This window comes from Polyodon spathula, chromosome 15 (assembly GCF_017654505.1).
Source record: "Polyodon spathula isolate WHYD16114869_AA chromosome 15, ASM1765450v1, whole genome shotgun sequence".
Classification (NCBI taxonomy): domain Eukaryota; kingdom Metazoa; phylum Chordata; class Actinopteri; order Acipenseriformes; family Polyodontidae; genus Polyodon; species Polyodon spathula.
Window position 1 is genome coordinate 38863065 of NC_054548.1, and position 14524 is coordinate 38877588.

Below are 14524 nucleotides of genomic sequence, written 5' to 3' on the forward strand. Positions count from 1 at the left end.
GAGACGGAGGAAATAAGTAAAGTAGTAATAATAATAACAAAGTATCTGCTCACCGTGTTTGTCAGTGTCTGTCCGTGCACCGTTTTGTTAAGTTTAGTCTGTTTTCGTTTGTCTATTTATTTTGGCGTAGAGTGCCGTGTCCTGTGTTTTTCGTGTTTGTTAAACCTTTTATTTTGTATTAAACCGGCGCCAACAGGCGTCTTCATCACTTCATTTCATCCGTTCTGTGTTTTGTGTATTGCCTTACCTTTCCTGGTTCTGACGCCGCCCACTTCGGCCGTCTCTGTGACACGTGGTGTCCTGCGTGGGATAACAGCGCCTCCAAGCGTCAGACCAGGAGAGGTGTTTTGTCAAAAAAAAAAAAAAAAAAACAAAAAAACAAAAAAAACCACAGCAACAACAAAAAAAAATAAAATAAACATGGAAGGCTGGGACTGGAGAGATGGCTGCCAGGACCTGGAGGAGTTCCTCGGTGGTCTGGAGGACCAGGGCTGGTGCCTTGCCTGTGGGGAGTTTGGGCACCCGGTGGTGCGCTGCCCCTACCAGGAAGGAGAGGAGGAACTGCCGCAGGAGAGGAAGGTGAGGAGGTGGCAGAGAAGGGGAAAGGGGAAGAGGAAGGCAGAGGTCCCACCACTGTCTCCACAGCAGCACCAGTCCCCTGCAAGTGAGGGAGAGCCGCACCAGTCCCCTGCAAGTGAGGGAGAGCCGCACCAGTCCCCTGTATCAAGGGGAGACTACACACCGCTCCCACCTCCACCACCAGGAGACTACACGCCGCTCCTACCTCCATGGGCAGGAGCAGAGCAGCAGGAGCTGCCTCTGCCTCCGCCACCTCCACCGGCAGGGGGAGAGCAGCAGGAGCTGCCTCTGCCTCCGCCACCTCCACCGGCAGGGGCAGAGCAGCAGGAGCTGCCTCTGCCTCCGCCACCTCCACCGGCAGGGGGAGAGCAGCAGGAGCTGCCTCTGCCTCCGCCACCTCCACCGGCAGGGGCAGAGCAGCAGGAGCTGCCTCTGCCTCCGCCACCTCCACCGGCAGGAGCAGAGCAGCAGGAGCTGCCTCTGCCTCCGCCACCTCCACCAGCAGAGGGTGAATGCCTGCTGGGTCCCTGTCCACCAGCAGAGGGTGAATGCCTGCTGGGTCCCTGTCCACCAGCAGAGGGTGAATGCCTGCTGGTATCACTTCCCCCACCAGCAGAGGGTGAATGCCTGCTGGTATCCCTGTCCACCAGCAGAGGGTGAATGCCTGCTGGGTCCCTGTCCACCAGCAGAGGGTGAATGCCTGCTGGGTCCCTGTCCACCAGCAGAGGGTGAATGCCTGCTGGTATCACTTCCCCCACCAGCAGAGGGTGAATGCCTGCTGGTATCACTTCCCCCACCAGCAGAGGGTGAATGCCTGCTGGGTCCCTGTCCACCAGCAGAGGGTGAATGCCTGCTGGGTCCCTGTCCACCAGCAGAGGGTGAATGCCTGCTGGTATCACTTCCCCCACCAGCAGAGGGTGAATGCCTGCTGGTATCACTTCCCCCACCAGCAGAGGGTGAATGCCTGCTGGTATCACTTCCCCCACCAGCAGAGGGTGAATGCCTGCTGGGTCCCTGTCCACCAGCAGAGGGTGAATGCCTGCTGGGTCCCTGTCCACCAGCAGAGGGTGAATGCCTGCTGGTATCACTTCCCCCACCAGCAGAGGGTGAATGCCTGCTGGTATCACTTCCCCCACCAGCAGAGGGTGAATGCCTGCTGGTATCACTTCCCCCACCAGCAGAGGGTGAATGCCTGCTGGTATCACTTCCCCCACCATCACGAGGAGAGGAGCTGGAGCTTCCTCTGCCTCCACCTCCATCAGGGGGAGAGGAGCAGGAGCTGCCTCTCCCTGCACCACAAGGGCCAGGACTAGATGCTGGCGGTCCTCAGCAGCCCTTGCATAGGCTGCTGAGGGAAGCACGGGGAAGAACCTCCCGGCTGCAGTGGCCGAAAAGAGGGCCAACACCCGCACCCCAGCTTGTCCTGACTGCCAGCCTCGCTTCGCCCAAGGATGCCAGCCTCGCTTCGCCCAAGGATGCCAGCCTCGCTTCGCCCAAGGATGCCAGCCTCGCTTCGCCCAAGGATGCCAGCCTCGCTTCGCCCAAGGATGCCAGCCTCGCTTCGCCCAAGGATGCCAGCCTCGCTTCGCCCAAGGATGCCAGCCTCGCTTCGCCCAAGGATGCCAGCCTCGCTTCGCCCAAGGATGCCAGCCTCGCTTCGCCCAAGGATGCCTCTGCATCGCCTGGGGTTGCCCGCCGCTCTGCATCGCCTGGGGTTGCCCGCCGCTCTGCATCGCCTGGGGTTGCCCGCCGCTCTGCATCGCCTGGGGTTGCCCGCCGCTCTGCATCGCCTGGGGTTGCCCGCCGCTCTGCATCGCCTGGGGTTGCCCGCCGCTCTGCATCGCCTGGGGTTGCCCGCCGCTCTGCATCGCCTGGGGTTGCCCGCCGCTCTGCATCGCCTGGGGTTGCCCGCCGCTCCGCATCACAGCCGGAAGTACTGTGGCCGGAACCCCACGAAGGGGAGCTGCCGGCCACGAAGAAGGGGGAGGAGGTCTGGAGACCGCCAACCCCAGCAGCAGTTTCGCTGCCGCCGGAGGGGGAGGAGGTCTGGAGACCGCCAACCCCAGCAGCAGTTTCGCTGCCGGAGGAGGGGGAGGAGGTCTGGAGACCGCCAACCCCAGCAGCAGTTTCGCTGCCAGAGGAGGAGGGGGAGGAGGTCTGGAGACCGCCAACCCCAGCAGCAGTTTCGCTGCCGGAGGAGGGGGAGGAGGTCTGGAGACCGCCAACCCCAGCAGCAGTTTCTCCGCCGGAGATCGTGGGGGAGGTCCGGAGACCTGCTCCCTCTGCAGTTTCTTCCCTGCAGGAAGAACGGTGGTTGAAGCCCCACCAAGGGGAGCTGCCGGCGCCGAAGGAGGGGGAAGGTCAGGAGACCACACCCCAAGCAGCCTTTCCGCTGCTAGGACTACCCTGGCAGGAGAATGCTACCCTGCTGACAGCATTACGACCTGTGGGCCCCTGGAAGCCTCTGGTCCTGGCCAAGGACTTTGGGCGGGACTTTTGGGCTTTTAAGGGGGGAGGTGGCCATTGAGGCCATGTGTGCTTTGCACAGGAGGGGGTATATGTAACAAAGTGCCCGCCCCTGTGTATATTATCTGTTATGTGTTGCGTGTGGTGTGTTTAAATGTTGGTGTATAGTCATTGGTACACGGGATATAAACGGGTCTGTGTAACACGAGTGTTTAAAATGTATATTTGTATTTAGGCACGAGGATTGCACAGCACTTCACGTGCAAGTAAAATGTAGTAATATGTGAGCACGGGGAATTGCACTTTATTAATTCACGTGCTGGGATTCAAGTGAATAATTAATTGGTAATTGAATCCCAGCACAATAGTATATATAGATGCACGTTGTCACATACTGGGGGTTGGGTGTTCGGTGAGCGGAGAACGGGATTGGAGACGGAGGAAATAAGTAAAGTAATAATAATAACAAAGTATCTGCTCACCGTGTTTGTCAGTGTCTGTCCGTGCACCGTTTTGTTAAGTTTAGTCTGTTTTTGTTTGTCTATTTATTTTGGCGTAGAGTGCCGTGTCCTGTGTTTTTCGTGTTTGTTAAACCTTTTATTTTGTATTAAACCGGCGCCAACAGGCGTCTTCATCACTTCATTTCATCCGTTCTGTGTTTTGTATATTGCATTACCTTTCCTGGTTCTGACGCCGCCCACTTCGGCCGTCTCTGTGACAACGACGCTTCGATTTACGACGTATGGCACTTATGACTTTTGCATTATTACCCTGCTTCGACTTTACAACATCGATACAGCATTTACGACACGCGCGTCATGTGCGCATGCTCGGTGTCCGAACCGCAGTACCTGCCATGGTCGCCCTAACTCAGTCTAGCAATTTTTTTATGCATGTAACTGTTTTTTTTTTGTTTGTTTTAGAATTTATTTGCCCTTAACAATGGCTGATAAGAGCAATGGACTCATAACGAAGCCTAAGCTATGAACTCTGTCACATGCTGAGGGGCTTAACTTCAAGCGATCGTATTTCCTGCTAGAAGTACCACATACACACAATGAATACGTCACTGCAAAGCCCAGAGTCTGTACTTTTAAACAAGCCAGGTAGGTGTGTCAGTAATATGCACGTAATCATCTGGTGTTTAAATAAATATTTGCATGAGTACAATATAAATGGTCATTTTTGTAAAACTTTATTATCTGGCCGAAGAGTCAAGAACATAACCCCAATTTATAACATTGTTCCTATGGGAAAATGTGCTTTGACTTATGACTCTTTGACTTACAACGCGACTTTCAGGAACCAATTGTGTCGTAAGTGTGAGGACTGCCTATACTTCTTTATTTTTGATATTGTGCACATTGCCATTGAAAGATACACTAGGGGGCAGAGTTGAGAAGGCACGGAGTTATTTTATTTTTGTCCTGTCACTCAGTGCAGACACACTGTTTGAGCAGAACAAATGTGAAGCACAAAAATAAATTCAGTGATGTCTCAGATTTCAATAATTTGTTCAAAATCTGCGTCAGAGATGGGTGGATAATGTGCAAAATGTCTTTTGTGTTTTCTTTAACATTTACAAACTGCTAAAAATACGTCATTTGAAGTTACAAAGTCAGGTGAGTGAGTATAAGACAGCAATTTTTTTTTTGTTGGTATTTTTTTCTGTTTTGCCATCTTCCAGTTAATCTACTGTATCTGTAACTGCAAACAAGATGGCTAGCATTACTTCTGTGAGGCAGAGCAGTGATTTCTAATAATGTGGTGAGGCTCCAATTATCCGTATCCAACCAATATACAGGCAGCTGGAACCTTGCTCGACCAATCACATTGCTTGTTTCACGTTCCATTGCCAGCCCTGGATTATATCATAACGGGTTAGAAGATCGAATATGTACTGACCATATAATCTATCTATATTATATATATATATACTTTCAGTCAAATCCCATCAGATTCTACAATGGGGCCCCCACTTTCACCCCCAAATAAAAAATGCCTTTCTATTTCTATCAAAAAGCTTTTCATAATCATACAGGTAATGCTAAACTGATAAGTTTGACAGACAGGAGGTGTCAGGTTTAAAAAAATACAATACAAACACATATATATATATATATATATATATATATATATATATATATATATATATATATATATATATATTATATATATATATATAGATCATTGCTCTGAAATAACACTAATGTGTTTTTATTAGGCTACACATTACATTCCATTATGAACAAAAATATAAATCTGTACAGTACACCTATATAGTATACAGTACAGTAATAAAATCAAATGAACACCTAGTGCACTTTCTTTTTACTTTAGACTGTAAGCTACCGGTATAATAACACCAAATAAATCATGCTGCTGCATTGTACACACTGGTGTACAAGAGAAATACTTTAGTACACCTACCCCTTAGTCGTTAACATAAATTTAGGAATTCACATTTTTTTTATTATTATTTTATTAGGTAGCTGGTTTGGATCACTTCCTTGTTGCAGAGTTATTTTAGTTATGTATGAATTCATTCATTCATTTGTAATTATCCTGTTCATATCCTTAACCCATAACACTGATCAAACCTAATGATCAGCAGTGGAAAAACAGTAGGTCAATAGGTTCAACCTACAAAGTATGGTCACTTATAGCGGTATATTTTTTTTCTTTTATCTGTTTTACACTGAATGCCCTTTAACAGTAACAGGCTGTGATATTACCCTCCTCTCTATGCCTGCTTTCCTTTCCCCCCACTTTAGTTAATGTTTTACTTGCTTGTCTTATTTACATGCTTGCCTTATGTGAGTAGGAGGTGTATTACATGTGGACTGTGTACTGATAATATAATACAAGGCCAGACATTTTGTTATTCAAGCAGAGAACCAAGTCCTACATATGCTTTTTGTTTGTATCATTGTTTATCCCAAACATGTAAAGAATAATGTGAGCAGATATGCTGCCTTACATACTGAAACTGAGTACTTTACAAACAACTGATAATCAAAATTGTATCATACGAGTAGGTCTGGATAGGCATGTCAATATGAATGGTGAACCTGAATTAACATGCAAAGAAGAATTCCACAGTCTAAGGAATTGTTGCTTTAGGATAAAACATACTGGGGCAATATAAACTAGAAACGCATACTTTAAAATCCCTGTAAATACATAAGAGTGGGTGGCTACATGGCAAGTGGGTTACTGAGCAAGCCCTCCACCTCTGGAGGACAACTTCCAAAGTAAGTAAAGTGACTTTGGTGTATCAATTTAGTCCTCATGGGCAAGTCAAATATGTCTCCATCACCCACCAATGAGCGTGGTCCTTGCAGGGCAGACTTGAGGCATGCATTTGGGGCAAACTCGTGTATCTTTGATATAGGACTAATTGCCCACAGTGTCTGAACAGCATCAAAAGCGATTTTACAACAGACTTTCCATCATCTTTCCTAAGTGGTGTGTTACACACTTCAGTTTCACACTTTTTCTAAAACATGCCTAAATGACTTATTTATAAATAACTTAGTAACGTGTCTAGTATTTGTATCTTTTGATGTTGATAAGCCAATAAAAATGGGATCTAGCCCGGTCCATCAGTTTAGCCACTTGTAAATGCCCTCCCATTACCATGTTATGTAATTAATATCTCTGGGACCAATGATTAAGGACGGACCACCCGCCCACAGTAATCCCAATTATCTATACCCCATCGCAGTGCTTGTCTGCCCTGTTCCTTCCAAACTTTTATCTTCTGGATCTCAGGATAGGCAACCTGATCGTCTCGCTAGTTCCACTTGTCAGAGATGGGCTCCCCCGCCGGTTCATCACATACCTGCACTACTATGACTTCCATCAACTAGAAAAAGTAAACAAAAATTAGCTAATACACAGACGTGCACAAACACCTAACTTTTGACATCACATGTGATTGGCCTATTTAGTTTTTTAAATGTGATGTTGGTACAGTAGTTACTCTTGTCTACAGTCATAAAAGTCAGCCCTGCCCAGCAAGCAAGCACGCAAACGCACACAGACATGACACAGCGAAAAAAAAACAAACACTGCAGATGTACTCAACACAATAAAAAATAATATAAAGTTGAAAAAAAAACCAACAACAATGTGACTAATTAGCCCAAGTACTTACTGTTTAGATGATATGTAGATTAGCACTCTTGGAATTGTAAAACTGGAGATACAGAACTTCGAATCTGGTGTGCACTCAGTCGTAATGGCGCAAGCAGAGACTCGTCCTTGTAATCAAAATATTATATGTCCCGCCCACCCTAGACCTAAACTAATGACATCATAACAAAAGTTACGAAATTATAGCGCTTCGGAATGCCCGTAATTACATATTCATGTACGCTTGAATCACAAACAGAAACTGCAGCTGCAAAGCATTCCCTAAAAAGTCACAAATAGCATTGCTCCTGTCTAGTACATTTCAGACAAGATTTCTGATTCATTTGCAACTGGTTTGTGACTATTGCAACAAGTGCAATACTTTAGTAAACCTACCCCTCAGAATTTACTAATGTTTATAATTAATTTTGTTATGCTTACAGTGCTTTATTTTTAATATTCATACAATGTACAGGTAATAAATGTCTATGCAATAAAGGCAACAGACACAAAATCCAGACATTGCTCAGGGCAGGGTTCTCTATGATGCTTCCAAAAGTCCATAGAGCATAGTCCAGTTCTGCCAGAGACTGGAAAGAGAGATATGATTGTATGATTGTAAATAATTGTCTTGTGTTTTGCATTTAAGGTCACATTATCTATAAACCAGCAGGCATCCTTTAATCTGATAATAAACAACACAGGAATTGAAAATTCTAGTCAAATAGTGATGATGTAATGCCTTTGGACTGCTTTAGGTAAGGCAGTGAATGAGTGCATGTAGAGGTTTACAATATTCATGTAAAATCAGAAGTTTATCAGAATATATCCAAATGCAATATGTAACGTCTATAGCAGGCTAGGACTCTTTAGTCAAGTTTCATGGAAAATCAAGGCACTGCTCGTATTCGCCCGGTATAGTGTGACAGACAGACTCACAATCAACATGTAAGTGTCCACACTGTTTCAGTGAGGACCCTAAAGAGAATCAGTGGTACAATATTATGGTACTAGGTCTTTACATCTTTGTTTGTTACACACTTCTGGAATTTTTGTTATAAATACCACAAGTTCTGAATACATACAATAGTTTTTTTTTTTTTACTTATTCTTACATATTTATATAGTATTTATTCTTATACTGGCTGATTGACAAGATAAAATGCTGGCTAATTATAGAATCTGTATTTCAGACCTGGAACAATCCTATTTTGGTTTCAACAACTGACAAGAGCTTCTAAGAGCATGTTATGCAGTCATGGTGCCTGCCAGACAAAGAAAACTAACCACAATAAAAGCAGTTCCATAGTCCAGAGGGACTTCTGTCGACACAGACTTTAGATGTACATCAAAGACACAGTAAGTAAAAAGTAATGAAAATATATAAAAATGGTTACATATTGTTAAAAGTGTAGAAAAACAAGATACATAAAAAATACATTCTTCAGATTGCTTTTCTGTACCAATATTACGATTTCAGCCAAAACTAGACAAGACAATCTTTAGAAACTTGAGATACGGTACGATATAAACCCTGACTTGAACAGGTTTTAGCTCATGACATGAACTGTGGATTTGTGTCGTTAAGTTGTGGTTTTATGTGTCATTTGCAGTATGTAGTTTGTATTGAAACATTAATATGAGAACTATTGTTTGATCTTTTTTTTTTTCCATGTTTGCTTTTTCAGCAAAGTAGCATGTTCTTTTGTTTTATATAAAAATTGATCAGTCGGTGAGAATGTCACACAAAAACAGCTGCTCTGAATTCAGTCACAGGAATACAGCAATGTAAGATAAAATGATGAAACAAAGAACACAGGCACATAACTCCTGCATCGCTCTGTCCCTCACAGGAAAACAGGTCCCTCCACAGCAGATGGACTCTCCTGTTGTGTTCCTTCAGTCTTGTTTTTATATTCAGGTATAGCAACAGGCGTGATTGTTGGAGACTCGCCAGGGATTGTTACTAGGGCGCTTTCATGTTAGTTAGTTATGGTGAACAAACACCCTGTTGCTTTTATTTTGAATTATATATGCAGTAAGCACTCCATCAACACTTCCACAAGGGGCCTGTCTGACAATCTCAGCAGGCAGCAAGCTATTTTGTGGACCTTGACTAGAACAGCATGCTGTCTGATCCAGTGCAGTGGTACAAACAAGTTAGAAAGGCTATGCTTGGTATTTCACGGGGAATATGGTATTTCACATATATCCGATCTGCTGAAACTGGCAACAAATACAGGTAAGACTATACTCTTAAATACTCTGTGACCTACTTTAGACCACAGTGACAAATTGAATTGAATAAATGTTACCTGTTTTGTATGTTCATTAAAAACAGGACATCTGGAACTACGTTAGGTTAAAGTCAGTTCCCATGTCATACTTGCAGGAAATATGTTCACTTGCACTTCCTAGGTCATTCAACCTTTGCAGTGTCTTTTAGGTCAAAACATGTTACTAGCCAAAAGCATGTGTGATACACAGCCATTAAAGATGCTGACCCCTGTTGGTGGAATGAGATGAGATTAAAAGCTCTAAAACCATGAATGCAGATGAGCATGGCTCTTTTGCACTGTGGTACGGATGCTCTCTGGATGTGTGAGTCGTTGATTTGTGCACAGCCTCTACCCTGTTATGTTAGGTCCATGACCTGGATCTCATGGATTGCCTATCGTCAAGGTTAAAGAGGGGGAAAGTGTAACGCTGAAAATAAAGATAAATACCCCAACAACGCAATATTTACCCAAAATTAATAAACAACACAGATGCTGGTCTCCCAGTCTCCCGATTCTTCCACACATCAATAAAAATATGGAGATACTGAGACCAATTTTAGTTAACATATTCCATGACTACATTCATTCCATGAATATATATTCTGACTGTATACTGTACACATACAGTATAGCTCTAATTAATCCAGTCTCCCTTCATCTCACCTCATTCTTTTCCATATTCTTATGATGTATGTCAGTCAGACACCCCCCCACCACCCCTGTAAGTACAGTACAAAATTAGTGCTACCAATAATGTGAAAAAAATCACCATGACCTACATCTACTGTAAAGTGATATTGCAAAAGTCTACCGGAAGCCATAATAGTACAGTATTTCATGTTAGATTTTGAAATGTCACATTTTTCAATTGTCAGTTTTTTCTTTAAGTATATAGAAAACTACAAAGCAGTATGTAATTCAATATGTTAATGTAACAATGTTCAGCAGGTTTCACTCGACTTTATGAAGCAAAATGTGTTCATTCTGTAGTGATGCAGAACTTTGGGCCATAGCTGTATATAATGATATAAGTGTGACCTATACATGGATAGACAGGGTGTCTCCATATACCCCATTCTTTTAAAAAAGTCACTGTAATTGTATAAGCGGTTCTCTAGATATATGGCATTCAGTCAGGCAGACTGAACTGTATACCCCCAGTTTAAATTGTTCTAAAGAATATCTTAACAAGTTGGATCACAATTGGACAATCAGTTTTGTAGATATAGTCAAAACCCTAAAGTGTGAAATGTTTTCCAATGAAAGCCAGACTTCCCCAGTTTAAACTGCAGTCACTATACTAACCATATAGTACCATGTTTAAACGCCAGGTGGCATGCATTGGGCAGTGTAAGAGCTCAACAAACTGAACTCTGGTCCCAAAGTTTTCATCCTTGATTACTTATTTGTACTTATTTTCTATTACAGTTGGAATTGAATTAACTTTTTTTGAGACATATCAATACTTTTGGAAGCTTATGTTATACTCTGAGCCCACCTACACCTTCAGTACGAAATGCCCTAACTCACATTGATAGGGTTACTATTTAGGAGGTATGCGTATGTGTGTACTATACGATTTATTTGTTTATTTATTTATTTTTTAAATAACATTACAAACTATTCTGTAAAACAAACTATGAAGCAAAATATGATTAGAGTCTGCAAACTGAAAGAAATTCGTAATGTTGTTTTTTTTTTCACATTCATATTTGCATTCATAATTTTAAATTCAGAAGTTTTACACAATAACTTGTAGATAATTTCAAGCACTGCACAAGTGTTGAGAAGAATTGTCATATGTTGGACATCAGTTATCTTTCCAATCTCTATTTTGATAAACACAGTTTTGAGGCACAAGAACACATGAACAAAAAAACAAACAGAAATAACCCATGTAATGTTTGCAGTGTTTAGGATTTAGGAATAAAAAATAACATTTAAAATAAATTCAAAAGCTAGAAACGTTTATTTACAGGGGGAAAAAGGAAACAAAAGAAATATTGTACATATTGTTTAAATTATGCTTTACAAAAATAATACCAATACTATTGCATGTTCTTATTACAAAATAATTACAAATAAGCTATTTTATAAAATCCATAAACCGTTTTTTTTTTTTTTAACATCACTATAGCTTTCATATTACATTTCAATGTCCTGGCAAATGATTGGACGGAATGTCACTTCAGTATTTTCCTCCATAATCAGATCATATCTACACAAGTGTGGTCTGGAAGACAAAAATGTTATTGAAAAAGTTAACAAAAAAAAAAAAATCTAGTTTGAGACAATACACTGTCAGAGAATAGAGTTATATGAGTGTTTAACCTCATTTCATCTCACCGACAGAGACAACAACACTCTTCCCCTCTGTGGCAATGTGAAAGCACTGCAATTAAAAATATAAAGTGCAAGGTAATACCTATGTTGGCCAGGAGGGCACTCAAAGGAACAAAAAGGTTCCAGCCTCTGGCAAACATAGAAAACTGGGATACAGGGCCCAAGGACATCCAGTTAAGAGACAGGTGGCTGAGTTGATTGTTTCATCTAGCTAGAGAGGGCAGTTAGTGGTTTTTAGACTCAGAAGAGGGTGGGCCTGCTATGAAACTGCTGTTGTTTTGTCTGTGACCAGTAGATTTAGTTTTTGGAACTGCTTTATCAGGAGCTAGACTTTTGTTTTCTGTTTTAGTTTTTGCTAAATGTGTTTTGATTTTCTTTATTCTTTAAATAACAGTGCTCACAAGAGCCTTAATCACAAATAGTTTGGCTTTCTGACACACAGCCTGACCACTAGGCCTGTACCTCCACCCCCCTTTTAACCTTGACGATCGGTTGCAGCTGGTGATGGGAAAATTGAAGCCTCATGAATCACTGAGACCTTTTCAACTATTGCTTCACCGAAAGGCTAACTAATCTGAATCACATGCAGTGCGTCGTGCTCTTTAGTGCCACTTAATAGTAGTCAGTAGTCATGCCACTTAAAAGTCTCATTGTCGATAGCACCCAGGAGTCCTGGGTGCAGCCTTGCCATGGGTCGTGTCCAGTGGTCAGTCTGGTTTTGAGGGGGGATGGTGCCAGCCGGAGCCCCTCAGGGGCGGTCTCCCTTGGGATTGAGTTGACATGTCTTTCTTAGGCCCCGGCCTCAGTCTCCAGCCAGAGAACCGGTTTCCCCTGGCCTGCGGTAGTCCCTTATCGCCGCCTCTTCCTCTGCTTGCTTGCTTAATCTGGGGTGAAGGGCGGCATTCAGGCCGAGAATTTCGACGCGGCCTCTGTGGCCTTGTAGGACCTCTCAAGGCTCATATCAATGGTCGCTCCAAATGTCTGCCCCGGTGTAATAGGGGCATCTAACAGCGCCACCTTCTCGGTCTCCACGACCTTGACCTGGGTTAACCAGAGGTGTCTGCCTGATGCCTGACCTAACCATTAGGTCAGCCATTGCTCTTATCACCACCTGGAGCTCTCCCGCGTCCGCCTCAGTTTCCCATTCTTGCAGCCTCTTCGCCAGCTGCGACTGGTACAGCACCATTATGGCCATTGCATTAGCTGCCCGGACTGATAACGTCGCTGACGCATACTGAAATTGGAGAAGGAATCTATGAAAAAGACCTAGGAGTTTTTGTTGACTCAGAAATGTCTTCATCTAGACAATGTGGGGAAGCTATAAAAAAGGCTAATAAGATGCTCGGATACATTGTGAAAAGTGTTGAATTTAAGTCAAGGGAAGTAATGTTAAAACTGTACAATGCACTAGTAAGACCTCATCTTGAATATTGTGTGCAGTTCTGGTCACCTCACTATAAAAAAGATATTGCTGCTCTAGAAAGAGTGCAAAGAAGAGCGACCAGAAGAAGTATTCCGGGCTTAAAAGGCATGTCATATGCAGACATATGAATATGAAGGGTAAAAGAATTGAATCTGTTCAATCTTGAACAAAGAAGACTACGTGGCGACCTAATTCAAGCATTCAAAATTCTAAAAGGTATTGACAGTGTCGACCCAAGGGACTTTTTCAGCCTGAAAAAAGAAACAAGGACCAGGGGTCACAAATGGCGATTAGACAAAGGGGCATTCAGAACAGAAAATAGGAGGCACTTTTTTACACAGAGAATTGTGAGGGTCTGGAATCAACTCCCCAGTAAAGTTGTTGAAGCTGACACCCCGGGATCCTTCAAGAAGCTGCTTGATGAGATTTTGGGATCAATAAGCTACTAACAACCAAACGAGCAAGATGGGCCGAATGGCCTCCTCTCGTTTGTAAACTTTCTTATGTTCTTATGTTCTTATATGCTTTCTTGAGTATGGTGTCAGTAGTCCTGCAAGGCTTGGACGGGGAAGTAGGGTCATTGTTCCCTCTGGTGAAGGTGAAACCGTGACTGTGTCCCTGATGGCAGGGAACGTGCCTAGGCCAGCTTCTTGGGCTCCTGCGGAGCCTGAGGGAGCGGACGCCGGGTTGCTCCAGGATAAGCGAACCAGCTCCAGGAAGTCCTGGCACAAGGGCAGGTCTTGTTGAGGGTGCCCTTTCTGTTTTAAGAAGTGTTTCCCCTTCCCCTCCTGTTCTGCCTGCCAGCCAGGGAACGACCATGGCAGCAGCGGCAGGATGCATCAAGGCCCGGAACTCCATCCTCTGCGATACATGCGGAAGGGGTGGTATGGAGTCCATCACTGTGTCCTGCCCAACTGAAGTGGTGGGGTCAGAGACATCCGACCTCGACGCTGTAAATGACAGCTCGTCTGGGCTTGGGGGTCTCGGTGGGGCCGGGGACAGACAGCGGGAATGGGGAAGTTGAGGCTGCCCGGTGGTAGGGGGCAGTCTCCCCTGACACTTCAAGAGGGTCTCCGGCATGGTTTTCTGGGCCCTCACGGTCTCCGCAAGCTCCTGAAAGCGCCACTTAGCCGAGTTTTGGCACTTGGGATGGAGAGCACCTGCGCCTCCATGGTGAAGGACAGCAGTACCTCCTTGGTGACCGCCTGCCTCCTGGGGAACGCCCCCTTGAGCGATGTCGCCTGAGCCTAACACGGAGGGGTGTCTACGCCTCTACACAGGTGGTGGGGAGGGTGAA

The 14524-nt window shown here is 44.3% G+C and overlaps 1 protein-coding gene across 1 annotated transcript in view; it reads right to left on the bottom strand.

Annotated features, from left to right (window-relative positions):
- Positions 1–11445: 11445 nt before the first annotated feature.
- The window catches only part of LOC121328183 (lipase member H-like), a 29876-nt gene continuing 26797 nt past the window's right edge, over positions 11446–14524 (bottom strand). The window contains exon 11 of the mRNA XM_041272744.1: positions 11446–11694. Within this exon, the coding sequence (XP_041128678.1) occupies positions 11607–11694 (88 nt within the window). The 3' untranslated portion in view covers positions 11446–11606. The remainder of the gene's footprint in view (positions 11695–14524) is intronic.